Source organism: Heteronotia binoei, chromosome 2, assembly GCF_032191835.1.
Source record: "Heteronotia binoei isolate CCM8104 ecotype False Entrance Well chromosome 2, APGP_CSIRO_Hbin_v1, whole genome shotgun sequence".
NCBI lineage: Eukaryota > Metazoa > Chordata > Lepidosauria > Squamata > Gekkonidae > Heteronotia > Heteronotia binoei.
The window spans coordinates 36,077,566-36,096,365 of record NC_083224.1 but is presented as its reverse complement, the minus strand read 5'-3'; the positions used below and the strand labels follow the sequence as shown (position 1 = coordinate 36,096,365).

At 43.9% G+C, this 18,800-nt stretch overlaps 1 protein-coding gene across 2 annotated transcripts in view; it reads right to left on the bottom strand.

The window, feature by feature from the left end:
* Positions 1-14,482: 14,482 nt before the first annotated feature.
* The window catches only part of SALL4 (spalt like transcription factor 4), a 34,620-nt gene continuing 30,302 nt past the window's right edge, over positions 14,483-18,800 (bottom strand). For both annotated transcript variants that reach the window (XM_060230778.1, XM_060230780.1), the window contains exons 3-4: positions 18,335-18,636; positions 14,483-16,986 (exon numbers count right to left, since the gene is read on the bottom strand). In XM_060230778.1, coding sequence (XP_060086761.1) covers positions 16,552-16,986; positions 18,335-18,636 — 737 coding nt within the window. In that variant the 3' untranslated portion in view covers positions 14,483-16,551. The remainder of the gene's footprint in view (positions 16,987-18,334; positions 18,637-18,800) is intronic.

The following is an 18,800-nucleotide window of genomic DNA, read 5'->3' as shown; positions in this document are numbered from 1 at the left end:
CTTGCTGCTGCCCGGACACGTTTCTCTTCCGAAGCCCTTTAGCTTTCAGAGCCACGCTGAGTCTAGACTACATCCCTTCTCTCCCCCCCCCCCCCCGCTTCGATCCAATTCGACTCATCTGTCCTATCATGCCCTCCCTTATCTACTTTGGCCATTCTTTAAACACCCACCCTCGCCCTGTATGGAACCCAGCGCACGCAGCATCTGACTCTTCTGCTCCATTTTGTTCTGGCAACAACCCCGTGAGGCAGGTTAGGCTGAGAAGGGCCTGGGGGTGAGTGAACAGGCACATGAAAACATTTAGCTGCCTTATATCCTCTGCCCACATGGGCAGCAGCTATCCATAAGAACATAGCATAAGACAAGCCATGTTGGATCTGGCCAATGGCGCATCCAGTGCAACACTCTGTGTCATGCAATGGCAACCCCCCCCCCCCCAGGTGCCATCAGGTCCATCAGTGGAGCCAAGACGCTAGAAGCCTTTCCATTCCCCACCCCCCTTCCCAGCTCCAAGAATACAGAGCATCACTGCCCCAGACAGAGAGTTCCAACAATACATTGTGGCTAAGAGCCACTGATGGACCTCTGCTCCATATATGTTTATCCAATCCCCTCTTGAAGCTGTCTAGCATCCCAACTTTCCTGTCACATCTGATCCTTTTAGCTGGATGTGCTGGGAATTGTCACTGGGACTTTCTGCATGCAAAGCAGGTGATCTTCTAGTGACCCACAGTCCCTGCCCTAGTAGGACTGGGGAGTGGAAACTGGGTTTCTGAGGCCCTAGTCAAACTAAGATACCAACTTGCATTGTCTCCCAGACTTCGTTTCAGCGGCCAAATCTCAGCCCTGGGACCAGGCTGTAGGATCCTACAGTGCAACAACTAACCACTTGCTAGATCCTCTGGAGTGTCCCTCATTTTTGAGGAACACCGTTCTTTGCCAAAGACACACCTGATGCTCAACTACAGTAAGATTGACAGTGGCAGACCAGCCACTTATCAGAGAGGAGTAATAGCTGGTTGGCCACTGGCCTGGAGGCTGCTGGTAGTCAGGAACAAACAGGGCGGAGCTCCAAAGCCAGTTTGGTGTAGTGGGAGAACCGGGTTCTGCACTCCTGCACATGCAACTGCTGGAGTGACCTTGGGTCAGTCAAACTCTCTCAGAGCTGTTCTGCTCAAAGAGCAGGTCTTGGGAGAACCCTCTCAGCTCCACCTACCTCACAGGGTGACTTGTGGGAAGGGGAAGGGAGAGGAGATTGTAAACCACTCTGAGATGTCTTTGAGTAGTGAAGGGTGGGGGATAAATCCAATCTCTTCCTTTTCTCTGCCAGGTCTGAGATGCCCCTGTGGCATTATCTCTCTCCCCCCCACACCCCGCCTCACAGGGTTGTTGTTCAAATAAAATGTAAGCATGTGTGCCCTGAACTCCTTGAAAGGACAGTGGGATAAAAATTTATTAGTTGGCTACTTCTCTCATTTTCTGCTCATTGGATGGCTCCTAAATTTCTTTTGCTGCCTTCAGTTTTCCTTAAGTATGAGATACAAAGTTTTTGCAATGGTCAAGTTTTCCTTAAGTATGAGATACAAAGCTGCTAAACTGATTTTTTCCCCCTGATTAATATTTGTTTGGCTCCCATAATGTAGACAGTGAGGCTTTTATCAGGCCCATTTGTCTATGGCCTGCCCTGCTGTGTGCTTAATGTAATACATTAGTCTACAGTTGCCAGCTTCCCAGTGGAACCTGGAGATCTTCCAGAATTACAGTACATCTCCAGGTGACAGAGATCAGTTGCCCTGGAGAAAATGGCTGCTTTGGAGGGTAGACTGTATGATATTATATATTATATCCAAGACCCTCCCCAAACCTAAGGTCCTTTCCCTCTCTACCCACAAATCCAGGAATTTCCCACCCAAGGCAGGTGACCCTAATTCAGCCCTGTCCTTAATTCTGTATCCTCCACTTTCTTTTATAGTCCCAGATGCGTGCGGATAAGATAAATACACCATTCTTGAGTTGCTATGAAGAAGGGAGAAGACCCATGAGGTGAGGTAAAGCAGTTTTCTCACTGAGACCATACAGCTTCAAGAAGAATTCGGGGCTGGGGTGATGAAGAGAGGGAAAAATTACCAAGATAAATACAAGCACCTGGTTTCTGGTGTCAATTACAGCAATCCAATCCCATAGGCAAACTCTGACACATGACCCCATTTAACACAGTCACACCCACTCAGAGCAGGAATTGAAGAGACCTTCCTACTTTCCCTGAGATCAAAGAATATTACTGGTGAAGGTTTTTTGGCCTGGTTGGGGCAAAGGACATAATCAAAGGGCAGCCACTGTGCAATCTAGCAGAGCTGCAGTGCAATAGAGTTAGGTCACTTAAATCTTATTGAAGTCAACAAGATTTCATTATTATTGTATGGCACCCATTAGCTAGCAGCTGGGAGTAGGTTGCCAACACCCCCCTACACACACACACACACAAGTGGAGTTTGGAGATCTCCCAAAATTACAGCTGATTTCTAGACTACACAGATCAGTTCCCCTGGAGGAAATGGTTGTTTTGGAAGGGGGCCTCTATGGCATTGTACTCCACTGAGGTCCCTCCTGTCTCCCAAACCCATCCTCCCCACCCCAACCTCCTGGAATTTCCCAGCCTTAAACTAGCAACCCTAGGTCATGGTGAAGTCTGTCCTGTGCAACATTTTCTTTCTCAGAATAAGGAATTAAAGGCTTTTAAAAATAAGCTTTTGAAGACAAGCTTTATAATAATAATATAATAATAATAAATTTTATTTATATCCCGCCCTCCCCGCCTAGGCAGGCTCAGGGCGGCTAACAACATATTCATACAAAAGTTATACAATAATTTTAAAATCAGCATTATCTTAAAAACCATTCTAAATTACATTCGACATAATTTAACAGTAACAGTGGTGTTCCTGGTGCTATTCTGTCTGTTTGCATGATGGTGAAGATCACTGAGACAAAAGTCACTTTGGCAGATCCATCAGTTCGGCGATCCTTAATCAGCAGTCTGCAAAGGCCAACCTAAAAAGGATGGTCTTGCAGGCCCTGCGGAATTGGTCAAGACTCCGCAGGGCCCGCACCTCTTCCGGGAGCTGGTTCCACAGGCATGGAGCTGCAATGGAGAAGGCCCATGTGCGGGTGTTCTGCAATTTCACCTCCTTTGGCCCAGGGATAGTCAGCTTGTTCTTTCCTGCTGACCTCAGTGCTCTCTGGGGCTCGTATGGGGAAAGACGGTCCCTCAGGTAGGCAGGTCCTCGACCATATAGGGCTTTAAAGGTAATAACCAGCACTTTGTAGCGAACCCGGTATGTAACTGGCAGCCAGTGCAGTTCGCGCAGCCCTGGCTGTATATGCTCCCACTTCGGGAGTCCTAGTAACAGCCTAGCCACCACGTTCTGCACCAGCTGCAGCTTCCGGGTTCGACACAAAGGCAGACCCATGTAGAGGGCATTACAGTAGTCCAATCTTGAGGTGATCGTCGCATGAATCACTGTTGCTGCCCTTTAGTCCCTAAGAATGTTTTATAACAACTATGCCTGTAATAACCTCTGCATTTATTAATATTAAAACATGGCACATCTCACTTTTCTGCAAAGTGTACACTCTTTTCTATGGGGTTTTTCATAATTATACAAGATAGTGGCTTGGTTCAGAAATCACCCCAAAACCCCTATGGATTTGTTTATTTAAAGACTTACATCCTACTTTTCTCCACATTGGAACCCAAAGTGGCTCACAAAATTGCTTTCCTTGCCTTCATTTTAACTTCCCAACAAACCTGATAAGCCTGAGATTGAGTGCCTGGCTCAAGGTCACCTAGCGAGCTCCCATGGCAAATCTGGGGTTAGAACATAGGTCTTAGTTCAGCACTTGAATCACCACACCATGCTGGCTCTGTATCACTTTACAATATTGTCTCAGTTCAGGTGTAATGGAAACTCTGGTTTGTTTGAACAAATGATTAATTTCTGAAATCAGGATTTGCCTAACTGATGATGATTCGATTCCTGGTTTGCTTGCACAAATGCTAGCTTTAGAACAAAGTAGAAGTCCAGTAGCACCTTTAAGAGCAACAAAGTTTTATTCAGAATGTGAGCTTTCAGATGCATGTATACTTCATCAGGCAACGGAATGGAGTACAGTGAGCAGAGCTACTTATAGCTGGTGGGCACTTTTGCTCTTCCCCTCTCTCCCACTGTGAAGTCTCCCTGCTGGCCCAGCTGCAGGCTCTGTTGTGCAGCCCCTTTAAATGGGGCTGTGCAAGGGAGCCCAACATAGCTGAGACAGTGGAGAGACGTCTCCCCACCAGCTAAGCTTCAGGCTCTCCTGTGCAGTCCTGTTTAAAGTGGCTGTGCAAGGGAGCCCAATACATTTGATCCTGCAAGAAGAAGTCTCCTTGCCAACCAGCTTCGGACTGTGGTCCCTTTCAATGGGATTTTGCAGTGCCATGAACCAGTTATGTGCATAAACTGGCCTCCTGTTTCAGTTCATGGTTTGGAGAGCCAGTTTGGTGTAGTGGTTAAGTGTGAGGATTCTTATCTGGGAGAACCAGGTTTGATTCCCCACTCCTCCACTTACAGCTGCTGGAATGGCCTTGGGTTAGCCATAGCTCTCACAGGAGTTGTCCTTGAAAGGGCAGCTGCTGTGAGAGCCCTCTCAGCCCCACCCACCTCACAGGGTGTCTGCTGTTGGGGGAGAAGATATAGGAAATTGTAAGCTGCTCTGAGACTCTGATTCAGAGAGAAGGGCGGGGTATAAATCTTCTTCCTCTTCTTCGGTTTGACCATAAACCAAACTGCATTTTCCCAGCGCACACACAAACATGACAAGGGGCATGGGAGAACCAGACCAGAATCAGATCCTTGCTTAGTTACAAAGCACACTAGTTAGTCTCAAGTACAAGTCATTCTGACTCAGTGTAACCTGTTTCACGGGCTTGTTGTGTTGTTTCTGCTCTGGGATATCTTGAAGGTTAAACTGGAAACAGAAAAACCTGTCAGAGGATAAGTAACCTTTAAAAAAAGAAAGAAAAGGAATGTGTGCCTTTGACATGCATGTCTAATAAATAGTTCCGTTTAACTGTGTCACTCACTCTCCAGGATAATTGGTTCCACACCATTCCAAGGGAGCCCTGGGGTTCTCTGTGATCAGCAGGGCTTTTTTTGAGCAGGAAGGCACAGGAACGCAGTTTCGGCTGGCTTAGTGTCAGGGGGTGTGGCCAAATATGCAAATGAATTCTTTCTGGGCCTTTTCTATTAAAAAGCCCTATGTGAAACAATGGTGGCATCAGAGGGTGTGGCCTAATATGCAAATGTGTTCCTGCTGGGCTTTTTCTACCAAAAAAGCCCTGGTGATCAGTAATGCCCAACACTTCTCTGAAAGAGCCCTTGCCCACGATGAAACAGGAGGCCAGTGGCACCATAAAGACTAACAAAATTTATTCTGGCATAGGCTTTTGTGAGTTGTCTGATAAAGTGAGCTTAGACTTCAGGGTGTTGTGTGTGTTTCTTAGCAGGTACGCAGTTCTGGCTGATTTGGCGTCAGGAGTGTAGCCTAATATACAAATGAGTTCCTACTGAACTAATGGTGATGTCAGGGGTGAACTAATGGTGATGTGAAATAATGGTGATGTCAGGGGTGTGGCCTAATATGTAAATGAACTGCTGGGCTTTTTCTACCAAAAAAAAAAGTCCTGTTAGTATTTAAGGTGTTCGTGGACTCCGGTTTAATTGGTTGATCAAAGACAGTCATAGTTACATGCAGGGCTTTTTTTTGTAGAAAAAGCCCAGCAGGAATCATTTGCATATTAGGCCACACCCCCTGATGCCAAGCCAGCCAGAACGGCATTCCTGCTCAAAAAAAGCACTGGTTACATGTAACAAACAACATTTCTCTGGAGCCATGTCAGGCAAGGAATACTGGGGGGGGGGGCATCGGCATCTGAAGACCCTTCTCCACATATGATGTTGTGGCAATTTGAAAAATTATTTCTATTCTGCCTTTCTCCCCAATGGAGACCCAAAACAGCTTACATCATTCTCTCCTCCATTTTATCCTCACAACAGCCCTGTGAGGTAGGTTAGGCTGAGAGTCCGTGACTGGCCTAAGGTCACCCAGTGAGCTTCCATGGCACAAGTGGGGATTTGAACCTGGGTCTCCCAGATCCTAGTCAAACCTCTACACCATATTGGGTCTGTGGGCCTATAACAGAACTCCCAGTGCTTGTATGATCCAAAGTTCTGGTAGAACAAAGTTTGAGTCCAGTGGCACCTTCAAGCCCAACAAAGTTTAATTCTGGGTGTAAACTTTTGTGTACAAGCACACTTCTTTAAAGTAGTTGTGGCAGTCACAAGGACTTTGTCATGGGTGAATTCTCCTGTGAGAGGCTAGGGAGAAATCTTTTCCACCATCTATTACATGACCCTTTTTTGAAACTAGAAATGCTAGGTAGTGGGCCTTGGAAGTTCTGAATGTAAAGCAGATCCTCCACCACTGGCCCAGAAGGCTTGGCCAGTCCTTGAACTGACTGACTACATAGTCCTGGACAAGATCCAAAGGATTCATAGTCCTGGACAAGATCCAAAGGATTCCTTCACAGAAAGGTGAATAAGATAAGGTTTCCCTGCAGGTAGAAGGTGTGAATACCAGGGAACTGCCTGGCCAGAGAGATCTTGAAGAATGATGGGGAGGGGAGCAAGTCTTAGTGACCGAGACTGCCAACAAATTCCAGTGTCGCTATGTAGAGGAAGGCAATGGCAAAGGCAAGCCATCTCTGTTGGTCTCTTGCTTCAAAAACCCTATGGAGTCGTCATGAGTCAGCTGAAACTTAATGGCACTTTACACACACACAGCTTGGGGCTGCCTGATCAGATGATGGTTGTCAGGGAGGGACTGTGGCTCAGTGGTAGAGCATCTGCTTGGGAAGCAGAAGGTCCCAGGTTCAATCCCCGGCATCTCCAAAAAAAGGGTCCAAGCAAAGAGGCGTGAAAAACCTCAGCTTGAGACCCTGGAGAGCCACTGCCAGTCTGAGAAGACAATACTGACTTTGATGGACCAAAAGGTCTGATTCAGTATAAGGCAGCTTCATATGTTCATATGTTCCATCACAAATAAGGCAATTTGAGTGTCACCAATGGACCTCCTACTGAGGATTATTACAGCATACCAGCCTGTGATGAGCTTGTGGGTAACCAGAAATGAGATTGTTGTTGAGGGCTACAACATTGGGACAGCATTTCAAGAGCAGTTTGCTGCTCAGACGTGATCTGGATCTCATTCATATTGCTTTTTCTAAAGAGGATGGAGGAGGAAAGGTGATACTTGGAGTAAGTAACCACAACCAGAAGCTTTGAGAGCAATCATAAGCAGGTCTACTCAGAAGCAGTGTTCCCTCTAAACTGAGTTAGTGTGAGCTAGCTCACAGTTTTTTAGCCTCTGGCTCATACATTTTTGTCTTAGCTCAGGAAAAATGGCCCCAGAGCAAACTAATTTATGCAGCAACTCACAACTTTAATGCCAGTAGCTCACGACGTGGAATTTTTGTTCACCTGACTCCACAGGTTAGAGGGAGTATTACTTAGAAGTTAGTCCCATTTTATTAAATGGGGCTTACTCCAAGGAAAAGTGAGGTTTTTTTTGGGGGGGGGGATTGCAGCCTGTCTCCCCCCTCCTTAAAGTAGTTCTCATTCTCTTTGCTCAAACAGGAGACAGGACCTAGAGCCAACAGCATTGTTGCCAACTGGGTGTTAATTTTCTACAGTGGGTGTCATTTTGGTTGGCCACTTACATTATTGCCCTGCCAAGTGACAAAAAGAATCTTACTGTTCCGCAGCTTCTGTGAATTCCTGATCAAGTGCAAAAATGCAATAAGATTTTCTGCATCGCTTAGCAAGATGATAAGTGACCAACTTTACTAAGGAACTGTACACATAGTGTATGAAGTTTAACAGCTGGAAAACACCCATCTGTGTTGTTCACCCTTCGTTTCTAAGGAATTAAAGACTTCCAGGTATGCATTTACTGCCCTTGCAGTAGACAGTTTTCATGAAAGGCATTCGATTCCTACTCAGTTTCTCAGAGTGATGAAAGGAATGCTTCCCCCTCATTTCTCTTTAATCAGCACATACAACCTATCCTGTTTGCTTCCGAAGGAGCAGAAATAAAAGAGCAGCTTCCAACAGACAAAAAATAGGTTTGCTCCAATAGATTAATAGACCCTCACCAAAGACACTGAAGATTTGTGCACAACAAAACAGTTTCTGCGACTGAAACGCAACAGTGATCTTGGATGCCAAGGCAGGAATTATTAGCAGTATTGCATTGTTCTGCTTGCCCTAAATCTGCATATGATACATTTATCTTTTCTCTGTTTTTCAGCCCCCACAAAGCTACTGCAATTAATGGGCCACTTAATCACTACCAGACGATTATAAGCTGTTAGCACCTGCACCTCAGATCTTCGAGGATGGCTTTGAATTTTCCCCCTTCTCCCCCCTTTTGACAAGCGGGTGACAGCGGATATCCTTTAAACATACATTTAATGAAGACCTTCATAAATCCATCAGCACTTGCTAAGGGAAGCGACAATAAAGCTCACACTGCCAGAGGCCATTTGGCATCTTCATAATGATGTGTCAGGGGTGTGATGCAGGCTTGGGAAAATATATGGCCATACAGAGTTTGGGGAGGGAGGATATAGTCAAGTTTGGGGTGCCATTACTTTTAACTATGGCCTGAACAAAATACAGCACCATTTTGTCTCTGTTCCAGCATTATACTAAGTTATATGAATTAAGTTGCTTCTATAAAATGGAGCTCTGTCAAAAAAGGGTAGAGACTATCCTAAAAGGTAATGGCTAGAAACAGAGACAGAGAGTGCTGAGAGCTAGACTCCCCCTACCCATTTTAATTACACCAGAAGTCATAACTACTATTTTAGACAGTCACTGCAATTCTAAGCAAACTTAAGAACATCAAAAGAGCCCTGTTGGTCAGACCAAAGGTCCACCTAGTCCATCATACTGTCTCAAACAGTGGCCAACCAGTTCCTGTGGACAGCCAGCAACAGGACATAGAGGCTGAGGCCTTTCCTGATGTTGCCTCCTGGCTCTTAGATTCAGAGGTTTAGTGCCTCTGAATGTGTTAGTTCCCCTCAGCCACCAGGCTGGTAGCCACTGACAGACTGATCCCTCCATGAATCTATCCAATCCTCTTTTTAAAGATGTCCATTCCTATAGCTATAACACCCCCTGGCAGTGAATTCTACATTTTAATCATGCCCTGTGTAAAGCAGTATCTCCTTTTGCCTGTCCTGAATCTACTGCTCATCAGCTTCACTGGATGCCCTCGAGTTCTAGTATTTTGGGAGGGAGAAAAATTTGTCAACTCTCTCTACCCATGCATAATTTTACAAAGCTCTATCACGCCTCATTCTAAAGTCCACAACTAGCGCTGTAAGTGCAGTGACTCAAAATCTGTTATTATGGTACAGTGGACAGAAGTGAAGCTGCAGGCAGAGGCTGACTGAAAGCTTGAGGGGAAGTCTCTGGCTCAGTGGCAGAGCTGCTGCTTGGCTTGCAGAAAGTCCCAGGTTCAATCCCTGGCATCTCCAGTTAAAAAGAATCAGGTGACAGAAAATTTGAAATGGCCTTTGCTTGAGAGCTGCTGCCAGTCTGAGTAGACAAGACTGACCTTGATGGACCAATGGTCTGATTTAGTCTAAGGCAGCTCCATGTGTTCATGTATACTAGGATCTGGGTTCAAATCCTTGCATGGTCCTCAATCACTGTTACCTTTTAGCCTAACCTTGGAAACCAAGCAGGGAGATTTCTGGGGGCCTGTGTCTGCCCACGTGCTTTGCTCATTTCATGACTAGCATGTTGGTAATATAGTATGTAATGCAACTGATGGAACTTCATGGCTCACATCAAGTATGATTAGGTGGTTTTAAGGACTTCAGGTTGCCCTACACACAAAGTGATGGTGGAGAGGGCTGTCAAGTTGCTGTTGACTTATGGTGACATGGTATAAGTTTCTAGATAAAAGATATTCAGAGTTGGTTTGCCATTGCCTGGCTCTGCCCAGGACTTCCATGGTGGCCTCCCATCCAAATACTAAACAGTTCTTGTAGCAGACATGTTGCAGTCTTTTTTTAAAAACCCCCCATCAAAATCACATTGTGACCAAGGTTTACACATTAAGCAGATGTGTGTAATAATTAATTTTCAGTGTACAAAACACTTCACGTTAGGGTTGCCAACTCTGGCTTGGGAAAATCCTGGAGATCTGGGGGTGATGCCGGGCGGGGGCAGATTTGCGGAGGGAGCTCAGTGGAGCTGCAACGTCACATGAACCCGTGAAACCACAAGAGTCCAGTAGCAGCTGAAGAAGAGAGCGGTGACTCGTGAAAGCTCATCCCCTGCCACAAATGTTACATCTTTAAGGTGCTACTAGACTCTTGGTCTTTTCTACTGCTATAAACAGACTAACATGGCTACTTAATTTACTACAGGGATGGCCAAACTGTGGTTCAGGAGCCACATGTGGCTCTTTCACACATATTGTGTGGCTCTCAAATCCCTACTGCCCCTGCAGCTGACTTGGAGAAGGCATTCATTGTTTTAAAGCTCTTCTCAAAGACAAGCCTGCCAGAGGCTTGGACAATGCATTTAAAGTTACTTTTTTCCACCTCCTCCCTCCCCTATTTGCCTTTTTTCCTTGTCTTGTGGCTTTCAAACATCTGAAATTCATGTCTTGCAGCTTTCAAACATCTGATGTTTATTCTATGTGGCTCTTACATTAAGCAAGTTTGGCTACCCGATTTACCACAAAACTGCCTTAGAGCTATGCAGCAGTAATAATCCAATTATGATTGCCTATGCTTCTACCATTGCATAAATTCTGAATCAAGTTTCCCTCCAGACTAGCTTTTCTTTTATGTACTAAAGTGTCCTCCCACACATAACTATAACTATATGGGTAAAACATTCTCATAATACAGCAGGTCATACATAGAGAGTTAAGACAGCTGTTCCAAGGTTCACTCTGTACATCCACATTCTAACTTTAGATTTGCAACTGGCTGCCGTTCTTTAATTTCCAATCACTGAGAGCTAAATGTCAAACTTCACATAAATCCCTCTACATAACTTATATTGTATTAATTTTGACAGGACAATCTGCTTTGCTGAGAAGGTGTGAGTTATTAAATCTTCCATTCCTGCCCAGGCTTTTTTTTTTTGCATTACTTTCCTCAGGTAAATATCTGTTTCTGGGAGTATTTTATTGTTGTAGTTAACATTTTGTAGGTAAATGCGTATGTATTTCAATGGATTTCTTTGTTATATTTAGTGCTATTTAACCTTTAGTCTTACCTGCGATCAGACGAGCTGTTTGATCTGATGTCATTGCTGTTGTCCTGCAGATTTAAAATGCAGGTTCAGACAGCAACATCTGCTTCCTGTCCCCCAGGTGTCGGCACCCCATTCTCATCCATCTTTGAGTTGGAGTTATTTGACACTGGGGACAGTCCAGTCTTTACTGATATTAGCGGTTTTGTAGAATGTAAATTCAGATTTGCATTAGAGCACGGACAGAGTGCCAAATAGAATTACACTAATCCTGATTATAGAACTCATTTGCACTAATCTGCCTTCACAGTTGTAACAAAATCATTACATTCAGAGTATTATATTTGCTGAACTTGCCTTAAAAATATATAGGGCCTTTACTATGATTTGGTTCCAAGGTCCTAACAATGGACAATAGGCTTCTATTAGAGTGCCTGCATATCATAAAGCACATTTCTCTAGCACTAGAGTGGGGAACTGTGGCTCTCCAGATGTTTTTTGCCTACAACTCCCATCAGCCCCAGCCAGCATGGCCAATGGCTGGGGCTGGTGGGAGTTGTAGGCAAAAAAACACCTGAAGAGCCACTGTTCCCCACCCCTGCTCTAGCAAGAGAACATTATCAAAGTTGTTAGCATCCTTTGATAAGGAAAGCTTTTCTCCCTGCCTCAAGGAAGAACCTCCTAGTCTGAAAGGAGTCATCTCGCCCACGCAGTAGAGATTGTATTTACTGACACATTCTCTGGAACAAAACCAGAAACCAGGAGGATGCTAGATGACAGGAAGACGGGCTATTGGGAGTAGAGAACAAAGAAATCCTCAAGGAATTACCTCACCTTGGTAGAGACGGGTTTCTTTAAGCCAATGAGATACCACAAAAGGCTAAGAGTGAGGATTTGTAACTAATCGAGACCTGCTTTATCAGAAATTGTATAAATATGCTATGTTTTGTAAAGATGGGTTTGAGGAAAAACGCAGGACGAGTTTTTCCTCCTGCCACTGGTGGTACTAAAGGAATCTCTGGATCAATTCACTTGGAACTCTGGCTGTTGAGTCTCTTCAATTGGGCTAGAGGGACTCAACATTTGGCACAAATGGCGTGTGCAACAGTTTCACCCTGCATTTCTGGATCTCTGATCAAGCCATTGTTCTCACAAGCCATTTGGGACATCTGAATATTCTGTTCTGGACTACTGCATGCATTCTTTACTACAGTTCAACAACTAAGCACACCTCTATTGTAGGGGCTGTGGCTCAGTGGAAGAGCATCTGCCTGGTATGCAGAAGGTCCCAGGTTCAATCAATAAGGTTTCCAGTTAAAGGGATCTGGTAGCAAGTGATGTGAAAGATCTCCACCCAAGTCCTTGGAGAGAAGCTGCCAGTCTAAGTAGACAATGAGGATCCTGATAGGACCAAAAGGTCTGATGCAGTACAGGAAGCATCATGTTCAAACATGGAATGAGAAAACAGGAGTATATTTTTGAACTTAACGACTCAGAACACATTGTGTAGCCATGAGAGTGTCCTTCATAAGTTATGGTGAAAGAACAAATGGCTTTGTTAGGAAGCTGGGATGCAGCTGAAAATGAGAAATTTTAGAAGCAGGAAATGTCTGGGAGCAAATTGTGAGATGCCATATTAGTTTGGTCACTAAAAAGACAGCTGTAAAACCCTGTGTTAAGGATGGGAAAGACAGAAGCGTGCACTTTCTAAAGGTCTAGATCTCACATCAAGCAGAATAACAAGCCATCAACAGTCATATTGGGCTCATGCAAAATTCAGAACAACCCAAATCCTTTTATTAGGGCCAATCAAAACGACACAAAACTCTTCCATTGAGCTTAGGTCCTTCAAAAATTCAGAGAAATGGAGTAGGGGGGGAGTTGATTTTTCAACATCTTAAGACCCTGCATTGTCAGCAATAATACAGTAATATATTAGATACTGCCAGGCTCACAGTTTAATTGCCGTGGCTCTTGCAGCAAACAATGGAGGGTCATGTCATACATTCATGTCAGGTAGCCCAGCAAGGTCCAAATGTCACTCAGTTCACCCATTAACTGTACAGGTCCTTCAAAAAAAAAAATCCAAACCAAGATCAAGGAGCAAAGAAAACACAATAGTGACAGACAGTGCTGTCAAGGCACAGACAATTTAGCACGGGTGCCTAACATGTGGCCCAGGAGACTGCAACTGGCCCATCCAGGGGTCTTATCCAGCCCATGAGCAAATGGTACAAGAGAGGAAAGGCAGGAGGCTGCTCAAAGGGGAGCGAGCAGGCACACACGGTGAGGTGTTGGGGTCAAAGCTGTCGAGAAACGAAAGGAAATGACTAGGGGGCAGGTATGGTATTCCCTGGAGGAAAAAACTTATCTTGCATAAGATTAAATACATTTATTGGGGGTTTTGTGGATTCCCCAGTAAACCGATTGCTTTCACTCCTAAGAATCAATTGTTTTTGTTTGTATTTTGAGTGGGAAAAATTATTAATTGGATTTGCCTGTTTCATTTATAAAGTTTGTATCTCCAGTAGCTGGCATCTCATTTTGTGGCAGGCCTGGCTTGGCTCGACAAAGTAACTTTTATGTCAGATCTAGCCCTCATGACAAACGAGTTTGACACCTCTGGCTTATGGCAACCCTGTAGGGTTTTCATGGCAAGAGATGGTCAGAAGTGGTTTGCGATGCAAGCAGACTTGGTGAAGACATTTATTTAGTTCAGCAAAGCCACAGTAATGGTTATTGGTCCTCCTCCTTTATTTTAGCTGCTTGTGTTTCTATTGAACTATTTTATAATTGTATAATTATTGCATTATTTTATGTTGTTGTTTTTAATTACTCTAATGTTTTGTGTGTGCTGTCTTGGGGATCTTGATCAAGTGGGAAAGTGGTATATACCTTCCGAGCTCAGCTAACCTGGGCCATCAAATTCAGGGCACAGTACATAACAGGAGGTGAAAAACTCAGTTCTTCTTGGTGCAAAATTTGAATAGCCCACATGCAGAGTTTGTAAGCCATGCCTACTAGGGTATAAAACCTAGTCCTCATCACAGGGTACTCACTATGCTGAAAGTTAAATAACAAAAAAAGGAAGCTTGGATGCAGCGTGTGAAAAAGTCATCCCAGATTTATTCTTGCATCAACAGAAATGCATCAGTAGATATTTGTAAAAAAAAAAAAAGGAAGAAAAACTACGCAGAATTTCATTAAAAGTCCATACATTCACAATGCAGAAGAGACACAATGTTTGGGATGCAACTTTGGCATATTCCATTGTAACAAGATCCATTTTACAGTGTAAACAGGTTGTGTTCTTACTTACAAAGTCTAGTAGGAAAGGCACACCTTGGCAAAAAAATAAAACAAAAACCAAAACTGATCCTAAGCAAGAAGAGAGATTCCTCTCCCCCCCCTCACCCCTGAAAATACACAGAAAGCAATTCAGGTGCAACCACATTACAATTGCAACATCTTAAATTAAATTCGCACTCTGGGCCTTCCACGTGAGCAAAGCTGGACTGATGCCTGAGGTGGGGTGGGAAAAGCCACATTTCTGTTCAAGTCCTTTAGCTGAGTTTTCCAATGTAGCTTAACATCAACACACAGAGGGCACCTGCAAACCCAATGAGAATAACTGAGGGTTGGGTGAGGGGGTAAAAGAAAGACAAACAAAAAAAGCCACAACACAAGTTTACAACAGCTGCAGACCACTGCCACCAGTACATCACGTTTTGGTTCAAAATAGTGCATGGGAGCCTCTGCTTGGATCTCAAGTTCAATACAGTGGTTATTTTTTTAAAACAGAAAAATAGATACTTAGCACTACAAAAAAAAAAAGAACAACAAAAATCATGAGGTAGATAACTTAGAATCCAGAGGGCCATCCCAATAACCTTCATACAATACAATTACAGACGCCATCAGGGTTTTATGTCAATGCAAACACACACAAAATATCAAGAGAAAAAAAATACTTAGGGACCTGGGGAAGTGTTCCTGTACAAGCCATGTTGAAAAACTGCACAGGACAGCACAGAGTTTATGCAAGAAGAGTCTTCTTGTAGACTGCGTCCTAGATGCCCCAAATAGAAATGTCGTCAAGAGAAGAACACGCCACCCACCAAAGCATATGAAACCTAAGCGCATACTTCATTTTTAAATACAGATTTAGACAAAGATTCATCTCCACTTAAAAAAAAAAGCCTACAAAGATGCATGAATGAGGAAGGGTTTCCTCTTGCCAAGGGAACCACAACACAAGTCACCTGAGATTCCTAGCAGAACATTCAAAACCTAACCTTTGAAAGACCAGATTCCCTTTCAACAGTATATACACAACGTTTCTAATCCATTGCTTGTTCTGGTTTTCCGGTGCAAGCTCTCTCCCAGCACATCTTCTCTACCTATGTGAGGGGGGGAAAAAGCAACAACAACGAAAGACCCTGCACCAAGTCAGAATTTTGGCACTATCATTCAAGCCACATGTGCGTGTCCAAGTAGTATTTAAATAAGCAGCAGTCATTAATACAGGATATTTGAGATGTCACAAGAGAGCCAGTTTTAAAAGCATACATTTGTCTTTGAACAGCAGTCTTCTGCAATAAATGGAACCGGCACGTATGACAAGTAATATTACATTCAAAAACCACCACAAGGGAGGGGGGGAGGTACTATTCAAAAAGGATGGTGTTCTAGAATATTTACCCGCATAATTAAATTTCCGTGTATCATATGTGAATTACAGGACCTCCAAAGCCCCTGGTTTTACTTGATGACCAATAGATTGGATTCTACTCCACTCAAGAGTAACCCATGGTTTCTACCTAAGCAACCACAGCAACGGAGGAGGTAAATGTTATCACCTTTGGAATTTCATGTTGTAAAACTTGTAAGGCTTTACACATTAAAGTCACAAGTGTAAAAACTACTTTGCAAGACCCGCATCTTTCCAATACAGAAAAGAATTCTAAACTGGTTTCACCTTTTTTTTGCGCAAAACAATGACATGATTGTACTCTGGGCAACTCTTGACAAAGACAACCACAGAATCATTTGCACATTGATAGGAAAATAAGGATACTTGAGGTGTAATCTCTTAAAAATATATAGATTTATATATACTTGTACAGTTATATCTTTTTGTAAATCCATTTTGCCTCCTATCTGTTATCTGGTTTTAATTGACAGCGATTTTGTTCTCCTCCATAAAATGAGGAAATTGGTGTTTTGGCACACTGCCTGCAGCCGCACTGTTAGGCTTCTCCATCTCTGAGCCAATGGCAGACTGAGAAACATCTATCTTGGAGACTGTGGCAGAATTCATGGCAATATTGATTGTTGGACCTCCTCCAATTGTAGTTGGAAGAGGAGGTATTCCGCCACTCTGAATCACAGAGATCTCATTGGTCTTCATGGCTAAGCCGTTGCTCAGTACTGCTGCATACTGGTTCCATGCTGCAGGATCAAGGTTGACCGACTGGGGCACAACATCCTTAGGAAAGATCTCTGATGCCTTCTTTGGGTCACTGCCGAGCAAAGCCATGGGATTATCAATGGAAAGTCTTCTTCCACGCCTGGCTGAGTTGTTCCACATATGAGTTCCAACGTGGACCTTATGGACATTAAGGATAAGAAAAAAAATTAACTTTCCACTTGTACTGATTTTGCAAGACATGGACAAAAACACCAAAGTATTTGAAAGAACAAAAAACTCCAGTTTGTTTCTGTACAAGGATAAGCCTGGGTTATTCTTGGACTTGGGTGCTGATTTAAGAAGCCTTCACAAACAGGCTGAGTTTAGCCTGATGTTCAAATGTGGGTGGATTGACAAATTAGCTTTTATTTCTTGGCCACAAGCCAAGACTAAGCCATGGTTTAGAATCCCAATTCGAAATACCGGGATCTGGCCATGGCAACAAAATGGGTCTAGAGTCTATCTCTGTACCTAATGGGAGAAGGTGGTGAGCACAAGCACAAACAAGGCCTGTTCTAATCACAAACAGGCTCTAATTAATTTACGATGGATTAATATAACCTAGCCTCCATCTTGCAGCTTACCCTACAGGACTGTTATAAAAACAATAACTTCTTGAATGCTACCTTGTGGTCCTTGGGATACAGATGTGATCAGTTATGAAGACAACTGATGAGGTAAACAATTGCCTCCCCCCCCCCAAGATCTCGGGCACCCAGAAGGGTACACTGAAGACTGGGGCTATACAGATGGGCAACTACTGCAAACCATTTTCTGGGGAGGGGTCTGCCTTCATCTGTGGTAGTCATTGCTCACACCCACTAAAAAGAAACAAGGACATCAAACATTTTTCCTTGTTAAGTTAGGCCTCCACTGCTCCCAGTTTTGGGGAATTTGTGATGGTTTTCTACAATATTTCAGAACATTCATCAGAGTGATACAGCCTCAAGATTTCTCTGCACTTGGGTTTAATATCTGACAACCTGAAACCCTACCAAAAATAAGTATATTTCAACAAGTCTCAGGTAATTTAGGTTCTGAGGTAAAACTTCCATCATGCAACATCTAAATGGCAAAACTGGGGGAACGGATCTTACAAATTATCACTTTTTGTGGTATAATGGATATTTATATACTTCATTAATACCCCACCTTTCTCTCTGATGGGGACCAAGGGTGGCTTACACAAATCTCCTCTGGGAGGCAGCTTCAACTGAGAGTATGTGACTGGCCCAAGGTCACCCAGCAAGCTTCCATGGTCAGAGTGGGGAGTCTAACCTGATTCTCTCTGACCCTAGTTTGATACCCAAACCACTACAGTGCACTGCCTCTCACCACATTCCATGTAACAATGATGGGACAAAAATGCACCACTTATAAATAAATCCACTTAATTCATTTCCAGTGATAGAAGAGGGAAAAAGAAGGGAGACAAACATCTCAAACCATATACCTAAATACCCATTAAAGCCTTTTACTTGCTCACCTTCAAGTTCCCTTTCGTGGTGAAAGCTCTTCCACAGATGGAGCATGCAAATGGCTTTTCACCTGTATGAGTCCGTTCGTGAATCTGAAGAGCACTTGCTGAAGAAAAATTCTTGCCACAAGTAGTGCAGATATGCTGTTTAGCAGTACGGCGAGGGGTTGGCACCAGAAGAGGAGGGACACCAGGAGACAATGTAGGGGGGCCAATAAAATGGCTTCCACCGATAGGGCGATCAAGGGGAATTTCCATTTTGATGAGAGCTGGTGGCGCTCGGATAAAAGCCGCATGGACACTGTTTCGGCCTGAGGAATGAGAACAGGAAAATGCTATGGATCAGCACACAGCTGGAAGCTTTGTGGGCAAAAAGGCTCTCCAGTTCTCCTATGGTGGAAATGCCCCAATATCAAACTCTTTTGGTTGGCTGTTTCAAAGGCAATTTTCCAAATTACTAAAATTGATCTCCCCT